Source organism: Acartia tonsa, chromosome 14 (assembly GCF_053477335.1).
Source record: "Acartia tonsa isolate MP-2025a chromosome 14, ASM5347733v1, whole genome shotgun sequence".
NCBI classification, from domain to species: domain Eukaryota; kingdom Metazoa; phylum Arthropoda; class Copepoda; order Calanoida; family Acartiidae; genus Acartia; species Acartia tonsa.
In genome coordinates, this window is record NC_137273.1 from 28,636,901 (window position 1) to 28,663,295 (window position 26,395).

The window sequence follows — 26,395 nt, forward strand, 5'->3', positions numbered from 1 at the left end:
ATATGACAAAGATTAACCTAAAACTTTAAAATTGGTCAATATTCAAAAATGCATTTTTTGGAATCTTGGAGTTTTTGCATTGGCTGGGCACATAGTGCAGAACCGGTTCTATTCCAGCGGAAAGTAATCGGATTGGAAGCCACACTGGAAAGAATATTATGAAGATATAAATATTTTTATTACAGATTAATGGACTTTTACAATAACCAAACAAAAGTGCTCAAAATAAAGCAATTTTCTTTTCTTTTCACCAATATTTGTTTGAGAATTAAAAATTATTTTTTTTTGCAAAAAAATTACAACGATATTTTGAAGGTCCCCTAATTTTGTTTTGGCTATTTTATATTTTAAACAAAGCATTTGATACTTATATTATTATCCTTTTTTGGCCCTCAACAACCCTCGTTAGTAGCGCAGCTACTTTATGATTATAATATGTCTGTACTTTCGTCTCTCGGTAAAATAATATATTTTCCAGTATGGCTTCGAAACCGATTTATATCCGCTGGATTAGAACCGGTTCTCCGCCATAGTGAAAAATCATGTATAACATCGTATTATAGGCAATTTTTCAGTTTTATTAACCCAGGCCTTTGACCCCTTGGGGAGCAAAACTTGTTTTAGTCCTATAATTTTTCTTATTCATATCTGCGGAAAGCTGTCTATAATACGATGCGATAAATAACTATTCTGTAACTGTACTTGATATCAACAAGTCTTAATATTATTTTAAGTCTGAACCAGTTACCTATCCATAAGAAGGAAAAAAATCTCAGCGTAACACCTAAAAAACCGTGACTTTAGGGTAATTGTAATATTATATAATTTCCCCTGTCCTTAAATCAATCTAAAACTAAGTAAGTATTGTTATTGCTGCGCTACTTATGGGCGACAAAATTATCCCCCGTTTAAGTGATTAGTTTGGCTTTAAGTACTTGAAACATTAACTTTATAACTGAGCAGGGGTGTATATTCTGCAAAAGATTCATTTTCTTCCCCTGCTGCAATTTTTTTTATTTTTTTCCCCCTCCTAGTTTTTTCCAGCAAGAAAGGAAATAAAATGGAAAAATATTTTCAAAACTCTTTATTTTATTCATATTATCCCCCATCCCACATATTCTTTTATTTTTTTTCACAAAAAAGGTGAGAAAAATGGAAAAAAAATGCTTTCAGTTCTCTTAATTTTTACACCCCCTCCCCCCCCCCCCCCCCCATCACATATTTTTTAACCCCCCCCCCCTCAGTCGGGTCAAATTTGAAAATATACACCCCTGTAACTGAGTGATGTAATATAAAGCAAAATAATAATATACCCCTTTCATTTTTTATTATATACTTCGTGAATAAGGGCGGTAGATTGTTATTTGAATATTTTTAGTAGCGTAGCTACTCTGTAACTATGGTACGTTTGTTCGTCCGATCGGTCCAATGTTAATTTGAATTCTTTGTTTTTGCCTGTTTTTTAGAATTTAAATACATAACTAGACTGCCTTAATTACAGAAGCCATCTAAATAAAAAGACTTTACTATTTTTTCATGAAAAATTGCTAGCCTAATATTGCTACGCTACTTATAGGCATTATTGTCCTTGTTTATAAATCATTTAAGTGTCAAATATTAAACGATTATTATGGAAATTTTGTGTAACATATTAATTTTTATCAATGCAATTACAATTGCATTTTAAGTAAAGATATGATGTTAACTTTATAAAGCATTTTAAGAAGAAATTGAAGCGGTTTATTTAGATGTTAGTTACAATAGTATGACAGTAGAATTATTTAGAGATCTAAAGGTATAATGGCCGATTAATTGATGTACATCTAAAATGATGATACACAAAATTACCCCTTTTTGTAGATTAAAATTAGTGGTTGCAACATTTGAACACTTGGGTAACTTAATGAATCAACCAATCAAAATTGACTATAGTCCCCAAAGTTGTTGAGCCAACGAATAAGAACACGTTTTTTAAAAACTTTGGGGACTATTGCAATAAACAGCCCAATGTCCCCTCTCTCTCTGAGAAATACTGCCTTGAATAGCCTCATATATTACTGTCATACTATGGTAATTAATTAACATTGGAAACCGCGTGTTTAGAAATCAGGAATAGAGGGAGGGATAGGTTAACGTTGAATTTATCATTCATACTCCCATAGTAGTTAATGGATATAGAATATACCTGGATATTATGACAGGAGAAAAATTGTCGTCAATATAGATTGCTAATATGTAACTCTCCTATTGGTCAGTTCGGTCATCCTGTAGGAGGGTAAGGGATGGGAGTTATCTTTTATAGCCCGCGGTGAGTTTAACATTATTAGAGAACATGAAAATCTGGTGTAAGATCCCAGTAACAATACATCCATTATATAGTTGTACTTCATAAACATGGAAGGAATGATTAATTTAACGTTTATTTACCTGTCCCTTCATCCCTTTAGTAGTTAGATATCAAACTGTGATTTATTTGTATCAGTTATTTATCCAGTTATCATTAAGTTTGAAAATTTAAATTTAAGGTTATTTAGAAGCGTACCAACTCTTCTGCTTATAAGTGTCGGTCTGTTTGTGTATTTTTACGTCCCTATTAAAACTATTGCAAGGTCAATTAGGGGTCGAAGGCCTGGGCTAACAAAACTGTTATTAATTTTATGATTTTCACTTTAATATCCGTGGGAAATTATTTCAGTAATACGATGCTATACATGATTTTTTAGTATGGCTCACAACAGGTTCTAATTCAGCGGATATTGATCGGTTTGAAAGCCATACTGGAGGAAAATAGTATTATTAGTATCATACAGAACTAAAATAAAGTTGCAAAGTGTTTCTAAGTATCTTTATTCTTTTGCTTCACAAGATCTCTAGGTATAAAAACCAACCCTTCCTTTAGTTTGACTTATTTAGTTTTTTAAGCAACGCTACTATTGAATCTAATCGTTTTTGTTTCTTTTATAAAGCATTTGGAATAATTTAGATGATATGTATAAGTTAGGTTGAGCTTATTTGAGGTATAATAGTTTCTAAAGCCTTTTAATTATAATAGAATGGCAGCAATGGATCTAAAATACATGAATATTGTGGGAGTTTCTCGAAAATGTTTCACCCAGCTGGCTAATTTAACGATACCACTTCCCCCACATAATGATTTTACCTCATCCTCTTCCCTGACCATAGAGTAACGTATTGATCAATATCTAAGGACTATATTAGCAACCTAAATTCCGACAAAAATCCCCTGTCACAATATCCACGTATTCTATATCCATTATGACTGTACACATTTTCTTAGAAGTCTAAGAGTCTAAACTACTTTAATTTTTAGTAGATTTAATGTTAATTATTGGTTCCTTAAGATTATATATTACAGTAACAGTGTTCATAAGCAGATATTTTACTGTTATACCAAAGTTTTTAACAATTATAGAACTACTCTTCAATACTGGTGATTTAAATTTGATATCCTGTTATATTTAGAGGAGCAGATTCTATAATTGTGTAAACTGAAGTATAACAGTAGAATTTCTAATTAAGCTATGTGCTGTTATACTATATTGTAACTTATTCACTAAGAAATACCATTTATTTAAAAGCTTGTTATTTTTTTAACAGGGTGAATTTTAAGCCAAAATATTTAAAAAGTTAAAAACCTACCTAGGTAATGTTTTTATATAATAAGCAAAGATTAACAAACAATGTTAAATTTTATTTTTTAATAATCAAAATGTTATTTTGAAGAAAGAAAATGTTTATTTTCTGCCCTTAATCGCCCCCCATTATTAAATAAATTATTTTAACCGTTTTCAGATTTACCCAGTCCATAACTAGAAAGTATACCCTCCACAAAAGGTGATGAAAATGGGATTTTTTGATTCGCTGGCCAACATGTTGGGACTGAAGAAGAAAGAATGCAATGTCTTAGGAATGGATTAAGAATATATTTTAGTAGTATAACTACTCTTTATCTTAGGTAGGTACGTAAGTATGTATGTCCGTCACTAAAAGTTATTTAGATAGCTTTTTTTGTTGAGTACTGAAGAAGAATGCAATATCTTAAGAATTTATTAAAAATATATTTAATTTATTAGCACAACCACTTAAGAAATAAGGTAGGCACGTTTGTACGTCCAATTGTTTTCCGTTACTGAAAGAGATTTAAGTTTAAAAGGGATAAAATCATCGTTCAATGATGTATGGAACTTGAATAAGTATTATTAGTAGAGCAGCTATTCTATAACTAGTGCATTCAACTATAACATTCCAACATCTGACGTTATGTTGAGATTTTCACCACCAAATTGGTATGTAAAAAGTAACAGCATTTTTACTCATTAAAAGCTTCACGAAAAAGAAAACTGTAGGTATTTGTCTTACAATTTGTGAATTTTTCTTGTTCCAAACACCCAGACAGACAGACACTCCTACTTTTAATGGTAGATCCGGCTGTCTGTATCTGATATATTCTGGGAGTTGTAGTTGTACTACAAGGAGTTAGCTTCAAATAGCGATTCCGAGGACAACTAGGCACAATATGATAGAAATAAGTAATTTTATCATATCTTTTCGATTTTGATAAAATGTATAATCCATGTGTAATGTAGTTATTGGTCTTGATAACAGCGGTAAATCCACATTGTTGAACCATTTCAAACCGGACGACCAGCAGAACCCGAATATAGGTAAACTACGCGATTTCACGTAACTCTCTCTCAATTAACCAGTTTCCCGTAAAGATACAAAATATTGGCAATAGGTGTTTAAATATTCTCACAATCCCTTTCATTCATTTACAAGGCCTAATTTTACATTTTAGTTATGATTTTTTTTATTAGTAGTATCACAACTGGCTCTAACCAGAGCGAGGTGGGAGTCTCCCCCTCCCCCTCTTCTATATCTCCATGTAGTTGGGGGAGGGATTTCATAAAGACAGATTAACAAACATTGTTTCTATAATATTTTTTTTTTGGGGGGGGGGGGTAATCTTTTTATCATTTAGGCAAAGATGTCCAAGCCTTTTAATTTTTTTTTGGGGTGGGGGGGGAAATTAAAATTAAAAATTTTTTTAGGTGGGGGATAAACCCCTTTACCCCCCCCCCCCCATTGGCGGCCTTGGGAGTAAAATAAATATTTTAAGTAGCGCAGCTATTCTATAATTACAATATTTTCAGTGCCAACCGTTGGATTCAACGTTGAAAAGTTTAAAAGTAAGTTAGTTTCTTTTATATGTTCATTGTTCACTGCTATTTTGAGTTATATTTCATTTTATGCACCATTAAAAAAAATAATTTTATTTAAGGATTTTTTTGTCTTCATAATGATATTGTAAAAGAAAGTCACGGGCTTAATAATTCTTCTATTTGACAAACTCTTTTATACTAAATTTCTTAAGTTAAATTATATTTTTTAATAATAAAAAATTGTGCGATTTACACGAGAAAAAAATCACTTTTTAAGTTAAGGCACTTTTTTATTTTTCACTTAGATTGATTGAAATTTGTTGTTTGAATTATTTTTTGCTTAAAAATGATTACCTAATATAACAGAGCATCTCTTTATTGGGATTTAGTTGTTTGGTTTATTTTTGATCATTTGCTTCGCCCTAAGAGGATGTTTGGGGAACTCCAACATTTGATTTAGATTTTGATTTTTAACAACCTTTGCAACTGCCTTTACTTGATATTTCCTAAAATTCAGAGCACATTTTGTCCAGTAAAAGATTTATCCGTCATGGATAGACATTTTTCTTGTCTTATCCCTTGAGATCCCTGCTAAATTGGCATGTTATGATATCTTGACAAAAAAATTTAACTGTTTCTAGCACGAAAGAAAATATAGGGATCTATAGTTGTTAAATACCATAGTATGGCAGTAGAATATTATGCTAAGCTTAACTGCAACTTTGCTGTCATACTATTGTTAAGAAATAATTTTAGAAACCAGACGGTAGACGCAATAATAAAAGTGTCAAATAGTGCATTTTAAAATCTCATCTAACCAAAATATTTTTCCATTTTTTGTTTATTAAGATCCATAGAATGCCTTTTGCTCGTAAATCTTCGTTAATAAATGATGAGCTATCGCTCCATCATTTATTCCCTCGGGCAAAAAATATTCATTCCTAAACAAAAAACTGGATAGGAATACCCCATTTATCCTAATAGACTTGTTTAGTTATTGAATTAATAGTAATAAATGAGCAATTCACCCTGTCATCAAAAGCGGGAAAATTGTAAGACAACGAATGAGACAACATATTAATAAGCTTTGGGTACCAGTATAACTTAAGTCCAATGTCCTCACCCTCTCTGTCTTTACCTAGTAAACTTAAGGATTTTAGTGGATAAGACAAGGAATGTTAGATTGATATATACCATTGATGATAAATAAGATTACCCCCTTTTGTAGATAAAAAGTATTGTCTTTTGAATGAAAAGTTTGAATGCTACTAGTACGGAAATAATCAATTAAAATTAAATTCAATAAAAGTACCTAAAATCACTTGGTTATAAAACTTTGGCCACTAGTATAATTTACAGTTTAATGTTTCCCACATCCATTTATATACCTAATTCTTATACTAAAGAAACAGGATATCTGTTTGTTTGTATGTTTGTACCGAAGGATCTCGCTAACTGCTGAACCGATCGGGTTCACCTTAACAGGGTAGCTTCTCATAGGTCCTGGGAAGGATTATAACTATTGGGGAGGGAGTGCCACGACCTTCCCAAGAGAAATCACAAAAGAGACTTGAACGCAACATAGCTAGGTATCGTTAGAGACTTGAACGCAAACATATATAGGTAACGTGTTATTAAAAAAACATTAAAGTGCCACTAGATGCCTCTAGGGGCGAAGCCGTTGGTAAACAATATAGTGTCAAAGTTAAGACCTATTAAATTGGTTTATAAATGTTTTATTTAATAGTTCTGCAGTTGTTTCTTAATGGGAAGGAAAATAAAATAATCCGAATATAAATGTAAAAAAGTTGAAGCCAAATTGAAAGTAAATTTGTTGAAAACTGCTTAATACATGTTAATGTTTATGGACATACTTGATTATAGAGTTGCTTCGCTTATATGTTGTATTTTGTTGCCCCAGGAATCAGTATACCAAAAGTGAGATCAAACGGATAATTAGATCACATAAAAGTTTGTTGTTAAAAAAGTTAAAAATCAACATGTTTAAAATGGACGTAAGGACATTCTTGTAACGATTATAGAGTTAATACGCTTTACGCTTTCTAAAACGTACCTAACTACTACAGGAATCACCATGCAAAGTTTAAAATTGATAAGACCATTCTAACCTGCCTAAATTAACGATAAAAGCTATGCGTTCCTGAGAAAGTCAATTAAAGTAGCCTGACTCACCATCTTTAGCGTGAAGTGTAACCATTCCTCTAGGTGGACAACGTCATTATAGGACTCTCTAAAATGCACAGTATTGAATTAACATCGGTATAAATAAAACCCCAGAATGTATTAGACACTCTGTAAAATGAGGGCTATGATAAAACATATAAAAGACAACATGAAATAAATAAGACATGATAAAATTGCACATAAAAATATATTTGATCTATGAGCTTTCTACTAGACAAGATTGAAGAGTCCTCCTTCATAGGGTCTTCGGTGGCCTCTTCTAATCTCCAGGGTTGTATATGATCTATGACTGTTCTTAGGTAGGTATTTGATAGCTGCAGCATACCTAGATTAAAACCATAATAATAACTTTGATCTATGATCCGCACATTACATATAGTTTGTATGTTTGTTTGTTTCTTTGATCTATTAGGTCGCCTTGGTGAAATCACCTTCCTTAGCAAACTTGCGGGTATGAACCTTTACCTCCCGCTTCCTGCCGCCGTGTTCATAGAGATCTTTGAGATATCTGTATTCATCACAGACACGCTTGAGCTGGCCTTCTAGTACTTGTGTTCTGCGCTTGTAGTAGTCTAGATCTTTGACAAGAGCATTGTTGGCCGTTTCAGTCTTATCAGCCTCATGACGCCAATGTTTGGAGGCTGCCTTTTCTTTGACTATTTGAGCCGTCTTGCTAGCTAGATCCTTTCTATACTGGCGTACCAGTTCTTCATTGACTCTGTTGTACCTGTCGATTCCATACTCATCAACGTCCATCATGTCATGTTCCTCTTCATTATACTCTATGTCCTCCTCTTCATCTTTGGTCTGGGCATCATCATTGAGCGACAGCTCCCTAGTTAAGATCTCCACCTCTCTTTCCACCGCCTCGTCGAAAACACCGTCCTGCTCGTCGTCGGAGAACACAATGAGGTCTTCCTCTCCACCCTTGACCTCCTCAGGAACATGTTGTACCTTCTTCTGCTCCTTCTTTCCCCAGACAGGACGCTCATCTGATCTGTTGATAAGTTCTAGATGCTCCTCTAAAGCTCTAATCCTCTCCTCCTTTGTCCAGCATGAATTCTTCCTGTACACGGCCCAGTTTCTCCATCCTTCGGGCCTCCTTTGACTCCATGTAAGAGAACTTGCTCTAGAGCCTCCAGTTGAGCTTGGACGTCCCGCCAAATTGCGGTCACGTAGTTCTTGTTTGAAGAACTCATTAAAACGGTAGCCTTCGGTTTCAATGAGAGGAGGGGGAGCAACAGCACGTGAATACCTGACCTTTTTCTTCTCAGCCTCAGAGCTGAAAGTGATGTCCATGGCAACCATCAAATAATTCTTGACCTTGTAGAGGCCCTCCACACTTAGACTGTGACCCAAGCCCAAGCCGAGTTGGAATTCGAGGAAAATCATTCCTCGAATTCTCAATGTCCTGTCGCACTCCGATACCCACGATGTTCCCATTTTGTGCATACAGAGCTGTGGCATGTCGAGCAGCTCATTGTAGAACCGGACCTTGTCATTTAAATCTCGTACCTTGTTCCACACACTTGAACTGTTGGGCAAATACCAGAAGGTACTAAAAACGATTTTATTTGCCTTTTGTGCTTTTTGAGCCGCAATTAACTCATCGAAACATTTGAGAATCTTTGAATTTTCTATGGCTCCACACCACTTCTGGAAACATGATATCACTATGTTCTTCTTAGTGGTTTGGTCGACAATTGCATCTATGACAACATCTGTGGCCGTACGAAGGTCATAGTTTTTGAGTGAGATCCACTTGATGCGTGAGACTTTTTCATCAAGGATGTACTCAGGCATTTTATAACTTGCGAAAATGATGTCTAGGATCTCCAGCATGATGTTCTTGATCTTTATCTGAAAAGAATATACCAAGATTGAGTTATGATGTTGAAAAAAAAAATTTTTGTATCGGGCTGTGGAAAGTGTGGGGAATGAAGGAAAATGATTACACAAAAAAAGTGACATTTTTTGGGTAGTTTCTCAAACAAATAAACATACGAGCGACTTTGGTAAAGAAAAAACAGTTTTCTAAAATTTTTGATCTGTTACTATACAACTGGGTTTGAAACTTTCATTTTTCACTGTTTTGTACGAAAAAAATAACGGAATGTTGACGTATTTCTTAAAATAAAATCTGCAAGAAAATGTTCGTGTTCGTTTGAATTTCACTTGCCGCTAAAGGCGTGCTCCTAGCGCTGAATGCCGCATTCTTTATTTTTTACCGGGGTCGGGCTTTCTGCTGTGTACACTTGTAAGGGCTCGCTGCTTTCTATTTTCTTGTGTAATTTTTCATTTTTAGCGATCTCTTCCATGTACACTTCGTTTTTCAGGGATCGATATTTTGACTGTGTTGCCAAACTATGATTTGTTTCTATGTGCAAACAAAAAAGAATAATTTCTGCTTTATATACATTTTGTACAAATTGTTGCGCTTTCGTTTTTAGTTTAGAATAAGATGCAGCGTTCTTCTTGGCATCTGTCCAGTCTGAATGACGTCAATCAAAGGATCGCTTTTTACTCCTTTCTTTGTTAACAGGTCTGCCAACATATCCTTTCCTTCTATCCATCTTACTTCTAGAACTCTCTCTTCTTCTATCATATCCTTGATGATGGCTATTTCAGGTCTCAACATTCTTTCTTCTACTACTGATTCTGAATAAATAGCATCCCTGGCCGATTTGTTGTCAGTGATAGCTCTTATTACTAGATCTATTCTGCCATTTGTCATCTCTTTGATCTGAGTCTTAACACCAAGTGCCGCATCTAATCCAACTGATAGAGCTTGAGTTTCAGCTCCTAAAGTGCTTAACACTTTTCTCTTCAACTTGTTAGACTTCCATTCCAGCACAGCAGATCTTCCATTTTTGGTGTTAACTAAGAAAGTCACAAAACCTCCACAACTGTCAGTTTTGTCATTCAAATTTCTGAAAGCAGCATCTGAATACATCCAAATTTCACATTCTTTCAGGTTTCCAAGGTCTGGAATTCTTACCGCTACCCTGGATTTCTTCATTCTGTTGGCACAGTTTTGTGCTTTGATTAGTTCTTCAACTGCACCTCCTTTAAAATGTGTTGATAGATCTATGCAATCATATGCCAGATCTGGTCTGGTTGCTCTTACTGTCCAGTTTAGCACTCCTGTGATCTGTCTTAGCAAGGTCAATTCATCTTGGTTCATCTCTCTCTTCTTATCAGTGATACCTCTGACATTTACTTCAGGTACATTGACTTTTTCAATGTATTTGTCTTGGTCTATTGTAACACCATCCTTGTCTTGTCTGAACTGAAAACCAGTGTACATAAACTCTCCAGCTTCTGATTTACCTACCTTGAAGATGCCAAGGATTTTTGGCATGATCTCTTCAATGAATTCTTTAGTACCAGCATAAAAGAAGTCATCTACGTGTATTCCAACTATTCCTATCAATATTCCATCTTTGATCAGATAGAATAGACCTTTGTCTAATGGAGATTTCTTGAAACCTAGTTCTTTGAGCTTTGTTTGTAGTCTCATATACCACTTTCTACTGGCATCTTTCAAACCGTACAGACATTTGTTAAGTCTCCACAATTTATTTTCTAGACCAGCTTCTTTTGGCGGTTTAACAAAAACTTCTCTGTCCATCTTGCTCCCTTGTAGGAAAGCAGAAGATATGTCTGTAGTATATATTGTCCACTTCTCTGTAGCAGCCATTGCTGTGAGTAATCTTATAGACTGTTTCTGTACAGTTGGACTGTCTGTGGGAAAATCTGTTTCTTCTTGAAAGCCCCGGGCTGTTAGTCTAGCTCTGATATCTGAGCCTTTTTCTGTCAGAACCCACGTTGTTGTGATTCTATCTTGACCTTTATCCTCTACAATGTCATAGGTATCAAAAGCTTTTAGTTTATTTAGCTCATCATGTTTTGCTTGCAAGCATTCTGGTGAGTTTCGTTTTTCTTTGGGTACCATAACTGCAAGAATCTCTTCACATATCATGATAAAAGCTGTTTCTTCCTCGTTTTCTATTCTGACTTTTCTGTTATCTACATCTTTGATTTCCATTTTTCTACCATTATCCAGCTTTATCACAGTTAACACTTCTTCCTCCTCAGCTATTTGATCTGTGTCGTTTTCATATCTGATGTCTCTTTTGGTTACTTCATCGTGAAAAACTTCACCATTGTCTAGTTCAATGTTAAACCAACCAGCGTTTCTTCCACCAACTTTTCCTCCATGACTTAAGATCTTTCCTTTTTCCCATTTTCCTTTCTCAAAGATTTCAATCCTATCATTTCTCTTTAGTACGTTTGAAGCATTCTGAAGGGTTCCATCTTCATTGAAACATGGAGAAGGTTTCTGGCTGACTTTTCTTCTCTTTGTTCCTTTGGAGTTACGCAGTGGAATTTTATCTTTTGTTTTGTCTGTTGATGTCCCTTCAGCATTCTTTTTAGTTGTGTTGTCTGCTTCTTTATTGTCTGTACTCTCTTTGCTTGTTTCTGTTGTTGTTTGAGCTTCTGTTGTTGGTGTGTTTTCCTTGTGTGGTGTATTTACACTTTTGTTGACTGATTCTTGTGTTTCATTTCTTTCTTCTGTATGTGTTTGTTCATTCATCTGATAATCTTTGTCAAGAATGTCTGTAGGAATGTCAGAAATTTCTGGAATCTCTATGTTTCTGTATCTGTCCCTTGCATTCTCATCCAACATTTGATCTAGTTGTCTTTGTCTGCTTCTGGTGATACTACCTGAAGTTTCTTCTGTTCTTCCATTCTCAATGATGTCATGATTGTCTCTGTTATTGTCTCTGTTAAGAACAGCTTCATTTGTAGCTTCCCTTTCTTGGATATCTTTAGCCAGTGCATCACTTGCTTTTATTAGTCTGTTTGCACTTACTCTATAGTAGATGCTACCTATTCTGATAAAGATAACTTTACTGTCCTGGAAGACTACCTTTGCAGGACCTCTCCAAGTATCTTCACCCTCTTTCTTGAAGTATACAATATCTCCATTCTCATATATTGTATCTGCAATTCTGATCTTTGCTCTGAGTGCCTTCTTGATTCTCTCACATCTTTCAGCTTTTGTGTACTCTACTCTAGCGTTGTGTAGAGCATTCAGTGTGTCTATGAGAGCTTTGCTTTTTGTTGGCTCTTCCCAAGCTGGTGGTGGATCATCTAGAATATTAGGGAGTCTGATTTGTCTTCCAAAAACTAGCTGATACGGAGAGAATCCTCTTACATTTGTCAGCGAGTTCACAGCTGTCACTGCCCATGCAAGTGCAACTTCTAAACTCATCTTTGGGTAATCTCTTAGGTTGGATCTGACAATGGTATCTGTAAGCCCATGACCTTTTTCATTCCCCCCGTTTTGCCAAGGGGAATTGGCTCCGGTTGTCAGTAGCTGTATATAGAAAGCACTAGCCACTTCTCTCATTTCTTCATTGCAGAATTCAGTTCCGTTGTCTGTCAGAATCTTATCTACCCTTCCAAAAATTGGCATCCATTTCATCATCAGTGTTTTAACAATTTCTCCCGGTTCTTTACTTCTGATTACAGCTGCTACTTGAAAACGAGTGAATTGATCTATCATGTACATTATATAGACACCCTTGTTCATGTCCCAAACTTTAAGATCTATAGTTAAGACTTGTCCAAAATCATTTGCCATAGGAGGTGCTACTGCAGGTCTATCTGGTGTTCTTCTTCTCAGTATACACCCTTCACATCTATCTACTATTTGATCTATCATGTCTGAGAATTTATCCTGCCATTTACCTGCTTCCTTAAGAATGGTGATGAAAACTTTCTTTGGCCTGTGTCCAAATTGTAGATGTAATTTCTGTAGAGCTTTCTTTTGTTCTTTATCATTGTCTGTTTCCAGCTCTGTTATATTCACGGTTTCTATCATCTCATTCTCTTGCAGTAGATCAACTATATAGTGGCCAGCTGTTGTTGTTGTCAAAACTAGTGGTTTTCCATTAATTGTTCCTTGGTCATTTCTCATGTCTAGTGTTATCCCAAGTCTCTTCATTTCTGCTTTTGATAGAAGTAATGGGATGTCTGATTTAATGATATCTATACTGATTTCATTGTGCACTCCTCCTATTCTGACTGGTATAATGTATCTTGCTGTAGATTTCAATTTACCTTGATTGCCAAATACAAATTGTTTCTTGCTTTCTAGTGGACCTTTTAACTTTTGTTTCATATCTGTAGGCAACGAGTTCTTGTATATCTTGAGCCATTCTTCTCCTGCTACACTGGAGGTACAGCAAGTATCCAGCGCAGCCATGTTCAAGGCTTCAGCTGTAAAATTGCTCATCTCTTCTTTGTTGTCAGAGCATAAGACAGTGCAGTTCACGCTTTCTTTTTCAGAATCTGAATCTGAAAATGGCATTAAGAATTCTTTTTCTTCTCCATTCTGGCACATGTAGACTGGTTCATATCTGTATTTTCTGTTTTTGCCACTTTTTCCTGCTTTTCTTCTGTTTTCATAAGAATCTGGGCAGTCTGCTTGAAGATGTGTTTCTGCCTTACAGATATTACATTTCATTGTTTTTCCATCTGGACCTAAAGGATTTTTGGCTCTGGTTCTGAAATATGTTTGTGGCGCATTATTATTGCCATTGTTTGATCTATTTTGATTATTTTGCCTGTTTTGGTTGTTTTGGGATCGATAATTTTGATTTCCCCCATTTCGGTATCGTTGATTTTGTGTTGGTGGCTTCCATCCTCTAGAAAGGTATACTTGATCAATGCTACTATGAATGTCGTCTTCGTTGTTGGAATTTTGAGAATAGAATAATTCTTCATTATTCTTAGACTGTTTTTCATGTAATCTGCTGCAAACTTCTCTTATTTTACGTTTTACCGTTTCGTATCTTTTGCCGTCATCTGTCATGAATTGACAGACGCCTCTAATAACGGTTTCTTCAGTTACGTCAAGATTTGCGCATTCAAAAAGTGTCAAGGCTAATAATTTGTCATTTCTAATTTCTATGCCTAATTGAATTGATTTCTCACGCAACTTCTCAAATTCGATGAGAAACTGGTTAATATTTTGATTAGGTTTGCGCGAAATTGATGACATTTTTCTCTTTACTTCGAAAATCTCCTTTTCTTCATCGACGTAAAATCTTGTTTTCAAAAAATCTAGCACTTTTTGGATTCCGTTTGTGTTATTTGTTAACGTTACTGCAGGGACGGATCTAAAAAAATCTTCTTTCAATCTATTTCCATATTTTTCGGATTCATTTGGAAGATCATTGGCCAAGACAAAACCCTGCTTATGCTTCGGAAGTTCTGTTGTGTCTGCCCAAGCCAACACACATTGTTCCCAAGTGCTAAAATCTGAATACTCATTTCAGGAAGGAACTGGAATTGTGTTTCTCCCTTCTTGTCTTGTTCTGTCATAGTAGTCATTTGATCTATATCTAGTATCTTCAAAATATCCCTGTCTCTGTCTAGGATCGTCATGATATATGTATTGTCTCTGTCTAGGTAAGTCTTCGAATATGCTTAACCTTCTTTGCTGCTCATTTGATCTAGAAGGGTCATTTTGTTGTTTTGGTCGCGCGCCCATTGTGTGTTCATTTGATCTATTATACATTGTGTTACTCATGTTATTGTCATCCTTGTTTATCGGGCCGCTATTGTAGTTATTTGGTCTATTAAAAAAATCATCATGTGATCTATGGTAACCATTATAATTTGATCTATAATCTCTATCAGTAAATAATGAGTTGTTGTTAGAAACGCTACTCTTGATTCTGTCATCCTTGTCTTGTGGATGTGGATTTTTTGTGTAATAACCATCATCATATGATCTATAATCATCCATATTACGCCGCAATCTACCGTTATTTTCGAAATTTTCGCCATCATATGATCTATAATCATCCATATTGCGCCGCAATCTACCGTTATTTTCAAAATTTTCGCCATCATATGATCTATAATCATCCAAATTTCGCCGTTGTCTACCGTTATTTTCCATATTATCGCCGTTATTATTATTTGATCTATTATTAACACCATTTTTCTCCATATCTTTTGATCTATTAATGTCTACATCGTTCTCCATATCTTTTGATCTATTATTAGAACCTCCATTATCTGACCCTTTGTCAGATCTTTTATCGCCGTTTTCATCTGTAGGCCCCCCTACAGCACCGCCGTTTTCGGTTTCGATCCGTTTTAAGGGCAACCCTTGTGACCCATTTACCTCTCCTTCCGCCATTTTTACACTTCTGGGGTTTATTTCACTCTATCCCTTGTTTTAACGTCTTTTTTTATGACACAATGTTTGTGTGAGAGGGATGTAGAGAGTGACGAGCCCAAGCTAGATGAATTTGTTACACCCGTCCGTAGATCGATTAGCTCATGCTACCATTGAGAAAGTCAATTAAAGTAGCCTGACTCACCATCTTTAGCGTGAAGTGTAACCATTCCTCTAGGTGGACAACGTCATTATAGGACTCTCTAAAATGCACAGTATTGAATTAACATCGGTATAAATAAAACCCCAGAATGTATTAGACACTCTGTAAAATGAGGGCTATGATAAAACATATAAAAGACAACATGAAATAAATAAGACATGATAAAATTTCACATAAAAATATATTTGATCTATGAGCTTTCTACTAGACAAGATTGAAGAGTCCTCCTTCATAGGGTCTTCGGTGGCCTCTTCTAATCTCCAGGGTTGTATATGATCTATGACTGTTCTTAGGTAGGTATTTGATAGCTGCAGCATACCTAGATTAAAACCATAATAATAACTTTGATCTATGATCCGCACAGTTCCGGATGGACTGACGGATGGACCGACCCTAATTATAGAAAAGCCTCGCTTTTAAAAAGAAAAAACTGGCTATGTGGAAACTTCTATGGGAATAACATATTATAATTTACAATGTTAAATTAAGAATAGGAGGGAATATATTTGCATGCAATTTACTTCTGGGTCTAAGGTCCTTTAATCATTGTATTGTGAATTTGTGACAGGATACTCTAGCTAGAAAATTTACCATATCATTATCTATATATTATTCTAATATCTACCAGAGAAAGGGGGGACAATGGGCTATTTATTACACTAGTCTCCAAAGTTTTATAATAACGTTTTCTTATTTGTTGGCTTAACATCTTTGGGGACTTTACGCTACAGAAGGGGTAATTTTATGTATCACCATTGGAGGTGTATATTAATTTGTAGGCTATTGTCTTATCACTATAATCCCTGAATATCTTCTCTATTGAGGTACCTAACCAATTATAAAATTACTTAGTTAATAAGTTTTTGTAATATCACATTACAAAGAAAATGAAAGACACAAATTCTACTGTTATGGTGTTAGATTTAACATTTAAAAGAACCATCTTTATTATATTTGTGTTACAAACCACTTAGCAATAAATAATAGAAATATCAGAATAAATATTTGGATTAAAAAGACAGTTTATGATTAGTAGCATGTTTTTTTTTTTATATTTGTTATAAGTTGTATTCTAAGAACTGTATAAGCTAGTTAAGCAAATATATTTTGACTCTTAGACAATATTAAATGGAACAAAGGTGAAAGGGAAGTCTTGTAACTATTCTAGTTCCTTTGATTTGGTTTTAAGAAGTGGCAACTTTACCCTTTCCTAAAAATGCTATGAAGAAAGCAAATTTCCTTTTTAAAGAAATATCTAATGTTTAAACAAATGCTTGCATGTAGTAAGTCAGTATATAATATTATAGTTGCAGAATTAATTTAATAATAGTTTCTGGAAATTTAGGATTTATTTATGTTATTCCATTTGATTTTAGCAACCACTTTTCATGTGTTCAGTTTTTTAATTAGGTGGTTATTATTAACTGTTTCAAAATAAATTAATGACTTCAGTCAGTGTCAAATCACATGGCAAATTGTAACCATGTGTTGAATAGAAAAATTATACCTTTTATTTTACTGTGCTACACTCTACTGTTCTGTTTCAATCATTGATTTTTAATGCTATGCTTCTGGTGGACATAATTCTCCTGGTTATTTTTACTTCCAATATTTGTACTTTTTAAACTAGTATTTGCTAAAAATAGATAGGTTAACTTGTACTTTACAATGACACTAAAGGAAAATTTAAACAGAAATTACATTATTGATAGCCTAGCTCAAAGTAAACAAACATAGATTACACCCAGAAAAAGGTTGAAGATACTAAAAAATTAAAAGAAACATTTAGAATACAGAAATACCCAGTATTATAACAATGAATTAAAAATTAATTTAAAGTAATACATTAAGATATTAAGATTCAACTGTCTTCAAAATAGGTATGCTTGTCTACCAAAACCTTAGTGAAAATACATATTACATAGTTATTCTTATTTATTCTTTAATTTCAAATTGTATATCATAATATTTATCCATGCTCTCCAAGACCTGCAGTTGAAACTGCATGATTTAAGGCCTGCGGATTTCAGATGGTTCTTAGGTTCCTTTCATCCTTAAATCACAATAAAGTTACAGTCTATAATATCCTGTTAATATGATGAGAACACTTTTTGAACAAGCCTTTTTTCATCAAATGCAATCTTCCTAAGAAAAGCAATAAAAATATAGATATGATTTCCTTCACCAAAATTAATAAAACATCAAACTGGTCATGGAAACATGTAAACCTTTTCTTCATTAAATGAAATATTTATTTAATCATAATTACAAAAACAAATGGATGATCCAATACCAATTTATTTGAATTTTTTATTTAATGCTAGTCAAATTAAAGCAGTGAATCCTTATATAAAAGTACTAGGATCTGTGTGTACCAAAAGATCTTGATAACCGCTGAACCGATATGTTTTCCTTGAAGGTGTAGCTTCTCCTAGGGCCTAGGAACGTTTATAACTGTTTTATGGAGGGTACTACTAATTTTCCAAGAAAAAACGCCCCACTCTCATTCAAGAATTGACCCCTTCTTTAACTTTTCAATAGTCATATGTTGAAAAAACATCTTTAACTTTTCAATAGTCATATGTTGAAAAAAATAGAAGAAAAACTAGTTTTGCCTTCATATTTATATGCAAATTGTTAGATAATCTGTACCTAATCTAATTAGAAATAAAAGTTTCAAAGCCAATTTGTCAATATTCAATTCTAAATTACTTTTTCAAATTCATTGTCTGTCTTTCTATCTTCAAGTATCAGGCAGATTCTAAAGTCTTTACGTGCAAAAATTTCACAGTAAATTTTCTGGATTTAGTAGCATCGAAATTTGATGTGATTTTACTGTAAGAAAGTATCCATTGAACCTAGAGTAGTATAGTAATACTGCCTTACCTATTCCACAAGTTGAAAAACGTGACAGACTTGAAAAAAATATTTTTCAAATTTTATCACAGACTAGATATAGCTTAACCTAGGCTTATGTTTGCTGTAAAGCTTTTTAATTTATCATTTAAAGAACTTTCTTTAACTGGCCAAAGTACTGGTTCATTTCTTATTGATATTTGTATTTTGGACAAAATCTACTTAATGGAAAAAAATTTTTATAAATACTCAAATAGTTATCTTTAGTTAAAAGTCAACCTATTAAAAAAACAAGGATGACAACATCCATAAAAGCGAAGCACTGAAACGGTAGGACAAACGGACATTAACACCTGTATAGTGTCTGAGCTGAATAATCAGAATGTAAAAGTATAATAGTCGAAGCAAAATTGCAAGTAAATTTGTTGAAAATCTGCTTGATACAGGATAATGTTTATGGACATTCTTACATTCTTAGGACTTGATTATAGAGTTGCTTCGCTTATAATATTGTTCTTTGTTGTCCCAGGAATCAATATACCAACAAGGATGACAACATCCATAAAAGCGAAGCACTGAAACGGTAGGACAAACGGACATTAACACTTGTATAGTATCTGAACTGAAAAATCGGAACATAAATGTATAAATGTCGAATCAAAATTGTAGGTAAATTTGTTGAAAAACTGCTTAATACAGGATAATGTTTATGGACATACTTACATTTTTGGACTTGATTATAGAGTTGCTTCGCTTATAATATTGTTCTTTGTTGTCCCAGGAATCAAAATACCAAAAATCAGATCAAACGGATAATTAAAACACTTGAAAATTTGTTGTTAAAAAAGTAGAAAAATCAACATGTTTAAAATGGACGTACGGACATTCTGGTAATGATTATAGAGTTGCTACGCTTTTTAAATCGTACCCAACTACTACAGGAATCATCATGCAAAGTTTGAAATAGATAGGACAATTCTAACATGCCTAAATTAACAAATAAAAGCTATCTATCTCGGACGGACGGACGGACGGACGGACGTACGGACGGACGGACCGACCCTAATTATAGAAAAGCTTCGCTTTTAAAAATCAGATCAAACGGACGAATATTTAGATCACATAAAAATTTTTTGTTAAAAAAGTAGAAAAATCAACATGTTTAAAATGGACGTACGGACATTCTGGTAATGATTTTAGAGTTGCTACGCTTTTTAAATCGTGCCTAACTACTAGAGGAATCACCATGCAAAGTTTGAAATCGATAGAACAATTCTATTATGCCTAAATTAACGAATAAAAGCTATCTATCTCGGACGGACGGACGAACCGACCCTAATTATAGAAAAGCCTTGCTTTTAAAAACGAGATAATACAATAATAAAAACAAAAACAAATAAAGTATTCTTAACATAAAAAATATGAATGTACCATAAACCATAATTTGGTTGAAGTAAGAACTAAGTAAAAAGTTCAAAAAGCCTGAGTTGATGCTTTTTATATAATATAGGTAGGTATAAGTTTAATGTTTGTAAATGTGCATTAATTTTCTTTTATTCTGTATTAGAGTAAGAAAGACATAGAGAAGAAATTACAGGTACTTAACCATTTTATTTTCAACTATTTAAATTTTAAATTATAGTGCTAGGTTATAGTTTTGGCAGTTCTCACTTAGCATCTAATTAATCACCTGCAAAGAACTTTAAATCTAATTAGTCATAGTTGGTGTCTAAAGTCCCCCATTAACATATAAATACATCCGAAACTCAGGCTTCATAAGTTAGTAGTCATAACAGTGTTTTGGTAAAAGCTTAAGGTTACAAGGATCCAGTGATAAGTTTCTATTGGAAATTGTACATAAATGAACGTCAACACTAATTACAAAACTTTGTGGAAGTATTTCAGGGAATAATAGTAAAAGAACAATAGATTTTGATAGGTAGATTAATAATTTCAGGAAAAAAGTATATCTCTATTGCCCCTCAGAGTTGCTTGAATGAACCAACCTTTTTCAGAAAAAAACCTTAAGTTTAACTTAAATTATTAATAATATTAAATTAGCTTCTTGATTTTTTTGTGTAGAGGTTAGGGTGAATATTTAAAACCATGTTTGTTAAATTTAGATTTGTGATGAAATGGACTTGAAGAATTAAATTAAAGATGAGAAGTACCTAGTATTTTGTGTATTTTTAAGAAAACCCACCAACAAACATTAATGATTAAGACAGGAGCAGGTTTTAAATGTAAAGGCTTCTAAAGAAATCTGCGAAAAATCTCCTTTACCTTTTGTCGATATTCATTTTATTTAAATATTAATAATTCTATATTCTTAATAACTGGCTTTAAAATTTTCATAGTACACTGATACTTTGTAAGCAATACAAACAATCAACAAGTTATTTATTTAACTCATCGCATAGTTTTGAATAGGGGTATTCGTACTCTGTGTTCTGTTTATTTCTAGTTACTGAATCAAAGCTGCATATTTAACATGTAATAACTTAATCAAGACAAAACCACTTACAAAACACAAAAAAATATAAACTTGCATAAATATCCACAAAATATACTATGAAGTTTTCAAAATAATATAAAGAATTAAGAATGACAGGATAAAGTATCTTAAAATGTTCTCATTTATAGCTAAAAAAGTTTTTGTGGAGTTTTGTACCTGAAAACCAACAGTACCTAAGGAAATAAGTCCCACATTATATAAAAAAAAATCCTTGTCAATGCTTTATAAAAACAAATATTTTCTCTCAATTTTCCCTTAACTGCAACCACCAAACAATAATAAAGTAGTAAAAAATATGATTTTGTAATATTTGCCATGACAAAGAAACATTAATATCACAAGGTTGTTCTGTCATTTTATCATGGTTTCAAGGGTTCATTCTAACATTTGTATCACATATTAATACAATCCAAAATATAAATATCTTTATTTGTGATTAGATGTTATAAACTGACTCAAAAAACATCAGTCTTAATTATTTCACAGTAAAGCTCATAATAAATCAAATAGAAAACAACCTTAAACCTACAAAATGTCAAAAGATATTCCCCTGTCTTCTATGTTTAATTGTTTAAATATCTGCACATGAGGGGCTCTCATACTCTTTTTTATCTGACCTTATTTTTGCTATAGATTGTTAGTGGCCCAATTACAAATCGAGATAATATTAATTTATCTTAGACATAAGTTAACAAAATCATATTATATATCCATCTGTATTAAGTTCCCTTTAGGTCGCAATTCTTAAACAATAATTCCTAATCACTAGACAAAGTTCAAATATCTATTAAAAACAAACTTTATTCCATAGCAACACAAATAAAAAGAATCAAATTCAGGGGAATGGAAAATTTTATAGACTTATACTGTTTAAACTTTAAACAAATTGCTTATTGGTGATTCCTTGATTTGTTCATTCTTGTTGTGTCACAGAAGAATTACAGTCTTCACTATCTTGTTACTTACAAAGGTCAGAACTGTGACAAAATTAGTTGATAAGACTTGTTGCAAAAGTTTTGGCCATACTCTGCTAGAAACTAAAACAAAACTATTTAAAAGTCAACTTGAAAAAAATTAATATTATACATCTATGAAATACCAATTTTCAACAGTTAAAAAAGACTACAAAGCATAAGAATAAGTGACTTTCAAAATTGTAGGTGTGTGTGTGTGTGTGTGTGTGTAGCCAATTGTAGGTCAACTCTTTTTATTAAAACTGGTTTTAGACAACTTTCCCCCTCCTTTTCATTGCTATTTTCAATATTATATTTTTTTGTGAAAGAATAACAAAGTTAAAGGGGTGGATAAATACAACTTCCCTCCCAGCTAAATTGTTTCCCTCTCTGTACCAAAATAGAAGGAAGTTTTCAGTAAAACTTACTATGGTCATAAATCCTTTTGGTGGCACAGTTAGGTTTAATAGTTTGCTTGGTAGTAATTTTACTGTCATTTTTCTGTCTACAAGACTTGCAAACTTTTTACTCTTTCTGAATATAGCCCAGAATACTATTTATATACTCTATCAGAGAGCAGGGATCTATAGGGATAAGACAATGGAAGATAAATTGGTGTACATCCCCAATGGTGATACACAAAATTATCCTATCTGTAGATTACAATTATTTGAATGTTTGGACACTCAACCAATAAAAATTCCTTAAAAGTCCTCAAAGTTGATAAGCCAACTAATAAGAAAATGTTATTAAAAAACTTTTGGGACTAGTGTAATAAACAGCCCAATGTCCCCTCCCTCCCTGATGAGAGAGAGAGAGAATATAATAATGGATTTTAGAAATGCAGCTACCATGGTTTGACAGTATGCAATTAGCTATGAATTGTTCTGTAATACTGAAGTGAATGATCATCATTGTAATCACCAAAATATGGGGTAGGGGGGGACGGGGGATTCTGTACAATTGTTGCTTCAGTTTAACATTTGTTGTGAAGGTGAAAAAAAAGAGGGAAAATATTGGATTCTTTTTCTTGTTCTTGATACTTTCTTGTAAACAAATTTGTTTTGTTAGGTGATAACAGGGTGGGTGGGGGGCATTGGACTGTAAATGACACTGGCTCCCAAAGTTTTATAACTCTTATCTAATTTATTAGACTAAAAACTTTGGGAACTTATTAAATCTGTTGGTTGTTTTAAACTACCAGTGTTAAAACATTATCATATTATCTTATTTCTGAAAACTTTGGGTACTTGTATTGAATTTTGATTGGTTGAATCCAAAGGGGGGAGGCGGATGTGCCACTTTTTGAAACAAAAAGTAAAACGCGCATGATCTCAGCCCATAAAAGAGTTACAGCCTAATAAGATTCGGCAATTGCTTTTGTAGAGAACAATATGGAACTGTGAAGAAACGGTGGCGGCACCGCCGCTCTCGCCGAAAACCGCCGTTTCCCGCCAAATTTTTTTTGCCTTTTTCGCCATAATAGACAATTTTCAATCATCTGAGAAAAACTTTTTTTTATAAAAAATTCCCTTATATTTTCACTTGACACTTGCAATTCTTTTTAATATTGACATGTTTGAAATAATACAAGTGTCACGTGAAAAAATAAAAAAGTTTATCTTAGATGATTGAGAACTGTCTAATTTGGCGAAAAAAAAGGCAAAACAAAATTTCGGCGGGAAACGGCAATTTGCGGTGGGAGAGGCGATTCCGCCGCCGTTTCTTAACAGTTCCATACTGTTCTTCTCAAAAGCAACTGCTGTGCCGAATTTTAGAGTTGTAACTCTTTTATGGGCTGAGATCATGCGCTTATTACTTTTGGTTTCAAAAAGTGGCACATCCGCCTCCCCCCTTTGTAATGTATCTTTTTAACCAATAATTTAACCTGTAGTAAGGGTAACTTTTATTATCATCAATATATCGTCCATTGTCTTATCCCTTAAGATCTCTGAGTGAGAGGGATAATCATACTGTACAATCTTATTGTAGAACAAGACAGACTCAGATTTAATCATATTAAACCAAAAAAGTATAAGCTCATTATTTTTGTGCTTTATAGATTTTTTTCTAATCCGTTCATATTTGTCAAGTTGAAGGGATAAATGTTTTTTTTTAATAGCAAAGACAGGGCAGTCAGATTCCTTTTTAGTAGCGAAGCTACTTTATAACTTGAAATATCCGTCCGTCTGTCTGAAACGTTTTGGGGGAAACGTGATTATCTCGGCTCCTTTTCAAGATAAATGCCTAAAATTTTCAGGGATTAAGTAAGTTAACATTCTTCATATTTTCTATTTATTTTTAAGAACCATAAGTGTGCAAGAGAGGGTTTAGTAAGGAGGTTCACCCCCCCAATAAAAACTATTTGTCAAATTTTCATTTTGAGACCTAAAAATTTTAGTGTAGATACTCATTGCTCATTAGTCATTGTAATCTGTGCAGAAAGATGGACATTTTGAATTTAATAATAGCGTCACTTGCAATAAAAATAGCAAATTTCCCCCTGCAATTAAATGCATAAATTATCACCAGACCTTGTTTATTTCTTCTTAAGCGAAGATTTTAAACTTTGCATGATAATTCCTGTAACCAAGGGGGGGGTAAGTTTTGCCACTTTCGCGTAATCAGTGTTGTGTGGGCTAGGTATTGATCTTAGATTATAGGTTATTTAGGATAAAAGTTTACTTTTGGGTAGTAGTTCACGGAAATTTAATCATTTTTTGAATAGGTCTCCAGGTTCAGGTGCTGCCGGCTGGAAGGTTGTTTCTGGACAGGTAAAAAAATTTTAAAAAATTTGTTTGAAGAGTTAGAGAGCAACTTATAAAACAAAATATGCTTCTTTTTGAATGTTATTGACATATCTGCAGAAAAAATTAAAATCGGCCTCCAGGTTCAGGTGCTGCAGGCCTCCAGGTTCACTCTGGACAGTAAAAAATAAAATTTCTTATTTGAAGAGTTAGAGGTACACTTATAAAACAAAATATGCATTTTTTTTGATGTTATCATCATATTTGCAGAAAAATTGAAAATCGGCCTCCAGGTACACTCTGGACAGGTAGAAATTAAAATTTTTATTTGAAGAGTTAGAGGTACACTTATAAAACCAAATATGCGTGTTTTTGGATGTTATTACCATATTTGAAGAAAAAAATGACAATCTGCCTCCAGGTTCAGGTGCTGCAGGCCTCCAGGTTCACTCTGGACAGGTAAAAAATAAAATTTCTTATTTGAAGAGTTAGAGGTACACTTATAAAACAAAATATGCATTTTTTTGGATTTTATCATCATATTTGCAGAAAAATTGAAAATCGGCCTCCAGGTTCAGGTGCTGCAGGCCTCCAGGTACACTCTGGACAGGTAAAAATAAAATTTTTTTATTTAAAGAGTTACAGGTACACTTATAAATCAAAATATGCATCTATTAGGATGTTATCATCATATTTGCAGAAAAATTTAAAATCGGCCTCCAGGTTCAGGTGCTGCAGGCCTCCAGGTACACTCGGGACAGGTAAAAATTAAAATTTTTTATTTGAAGAGTTACAGGTACACTTAAAAAACAAAATATGCATCTTTTTGGATGTTATCATCATATTTGCAGAAAAATTTAAAATCAGCCTCCAGGTTCAGGTGCTGCAGGCCTCCAGGTACACTCTGGACAGGTAAAAATTAAAATTATTTATTTGAAGAGTTGCAGGTACACTTATTAAACCAAATATGCATCTTTTTGGATGTTATTACCATATTTGAAGAAAATATGACAATTGGCCTACAGGTTCAGGTGCTGCAGGCCTCCAGGAACACTCTGGATAGGTAAAAATTAAAATTTCTTATTTGAAGAGTTACAGGTACATTTATAAAACCAAATATGCATCCTTTGGATGTTATCATCATATTTGCAGTTAAAATTAAAATCGGCCTCCAGGTTCAGGTGCTGCAGGCCTCCAGGTCCAGTCTAAACAGGTAAAAATTATAATTTCTTATTTAAAGAGTTAGAGGTACACTTATAAACTAAATATGCGTAATTTAGGATGTTATTATCATATTTAAAGATAAATTGACAATCGGCCTCCAGGTTCAGGTGATGCAGGCCTCCAGGTCCACTCTGAACAGTTAAAAATTATAATCTCTTATTTAAAGAATTAGAGGTACACTTATTAAACCAAATATTTTTTTGATACTTTTTGATATGGACACCTTACCTGGATCCTGTTGACTGCTGGTTGTCGCTAGCCAGTTAAAAAAGCCTAAATGGTTATTTTT

At 33.5% G+C, this 26,395-nt stretch overlaps 1 protein-coding gene across 3 annotated transcripts in view; it reads left to right on the plus strand.

Annotated features, from left to right (window-relative positions):
- The window catches only part of LOC145305626 (ADP-ribosylation factor-like protein 6), a 91,528-nt gene that overhangs the window by 3,222 nt on the left and 61,911 nt on the right, over nucleotides 1–26,395 (plus strand). Inside the window, exons 2-5 of one of the 3 annotated variants that reach the window (XM_080147325.1) lie at nucleotides 1,609–2,525; nucleotides 2,967–3,925; nucleotides 4,605–4,685; nucleotides 5,175–5,210. In XM_080147325.1, coding sequence (XP_080003451.1) covers nucleotides 3,859–3,925; nucleotides 4,605–4,685; nucleotides 5,175–5,210 — 184 coding nt within the window. In that variant the 5' untranslated portion in view covers nucleotides 1,609–2,525; nucleotides 2,967–3,858. Of the gene's footprint in view, nucleotides 1–1,257; nucleotides 2,526–2,922; nucleotides 3,926–4,604; nucleotides 4,686–5,174; nucleotides 5,211–26,395 lie in introns of those variants that run through there. The other 2 variants (XM_080147324.1, XM_080147323.1) reach the window with 2 other exon arrangements.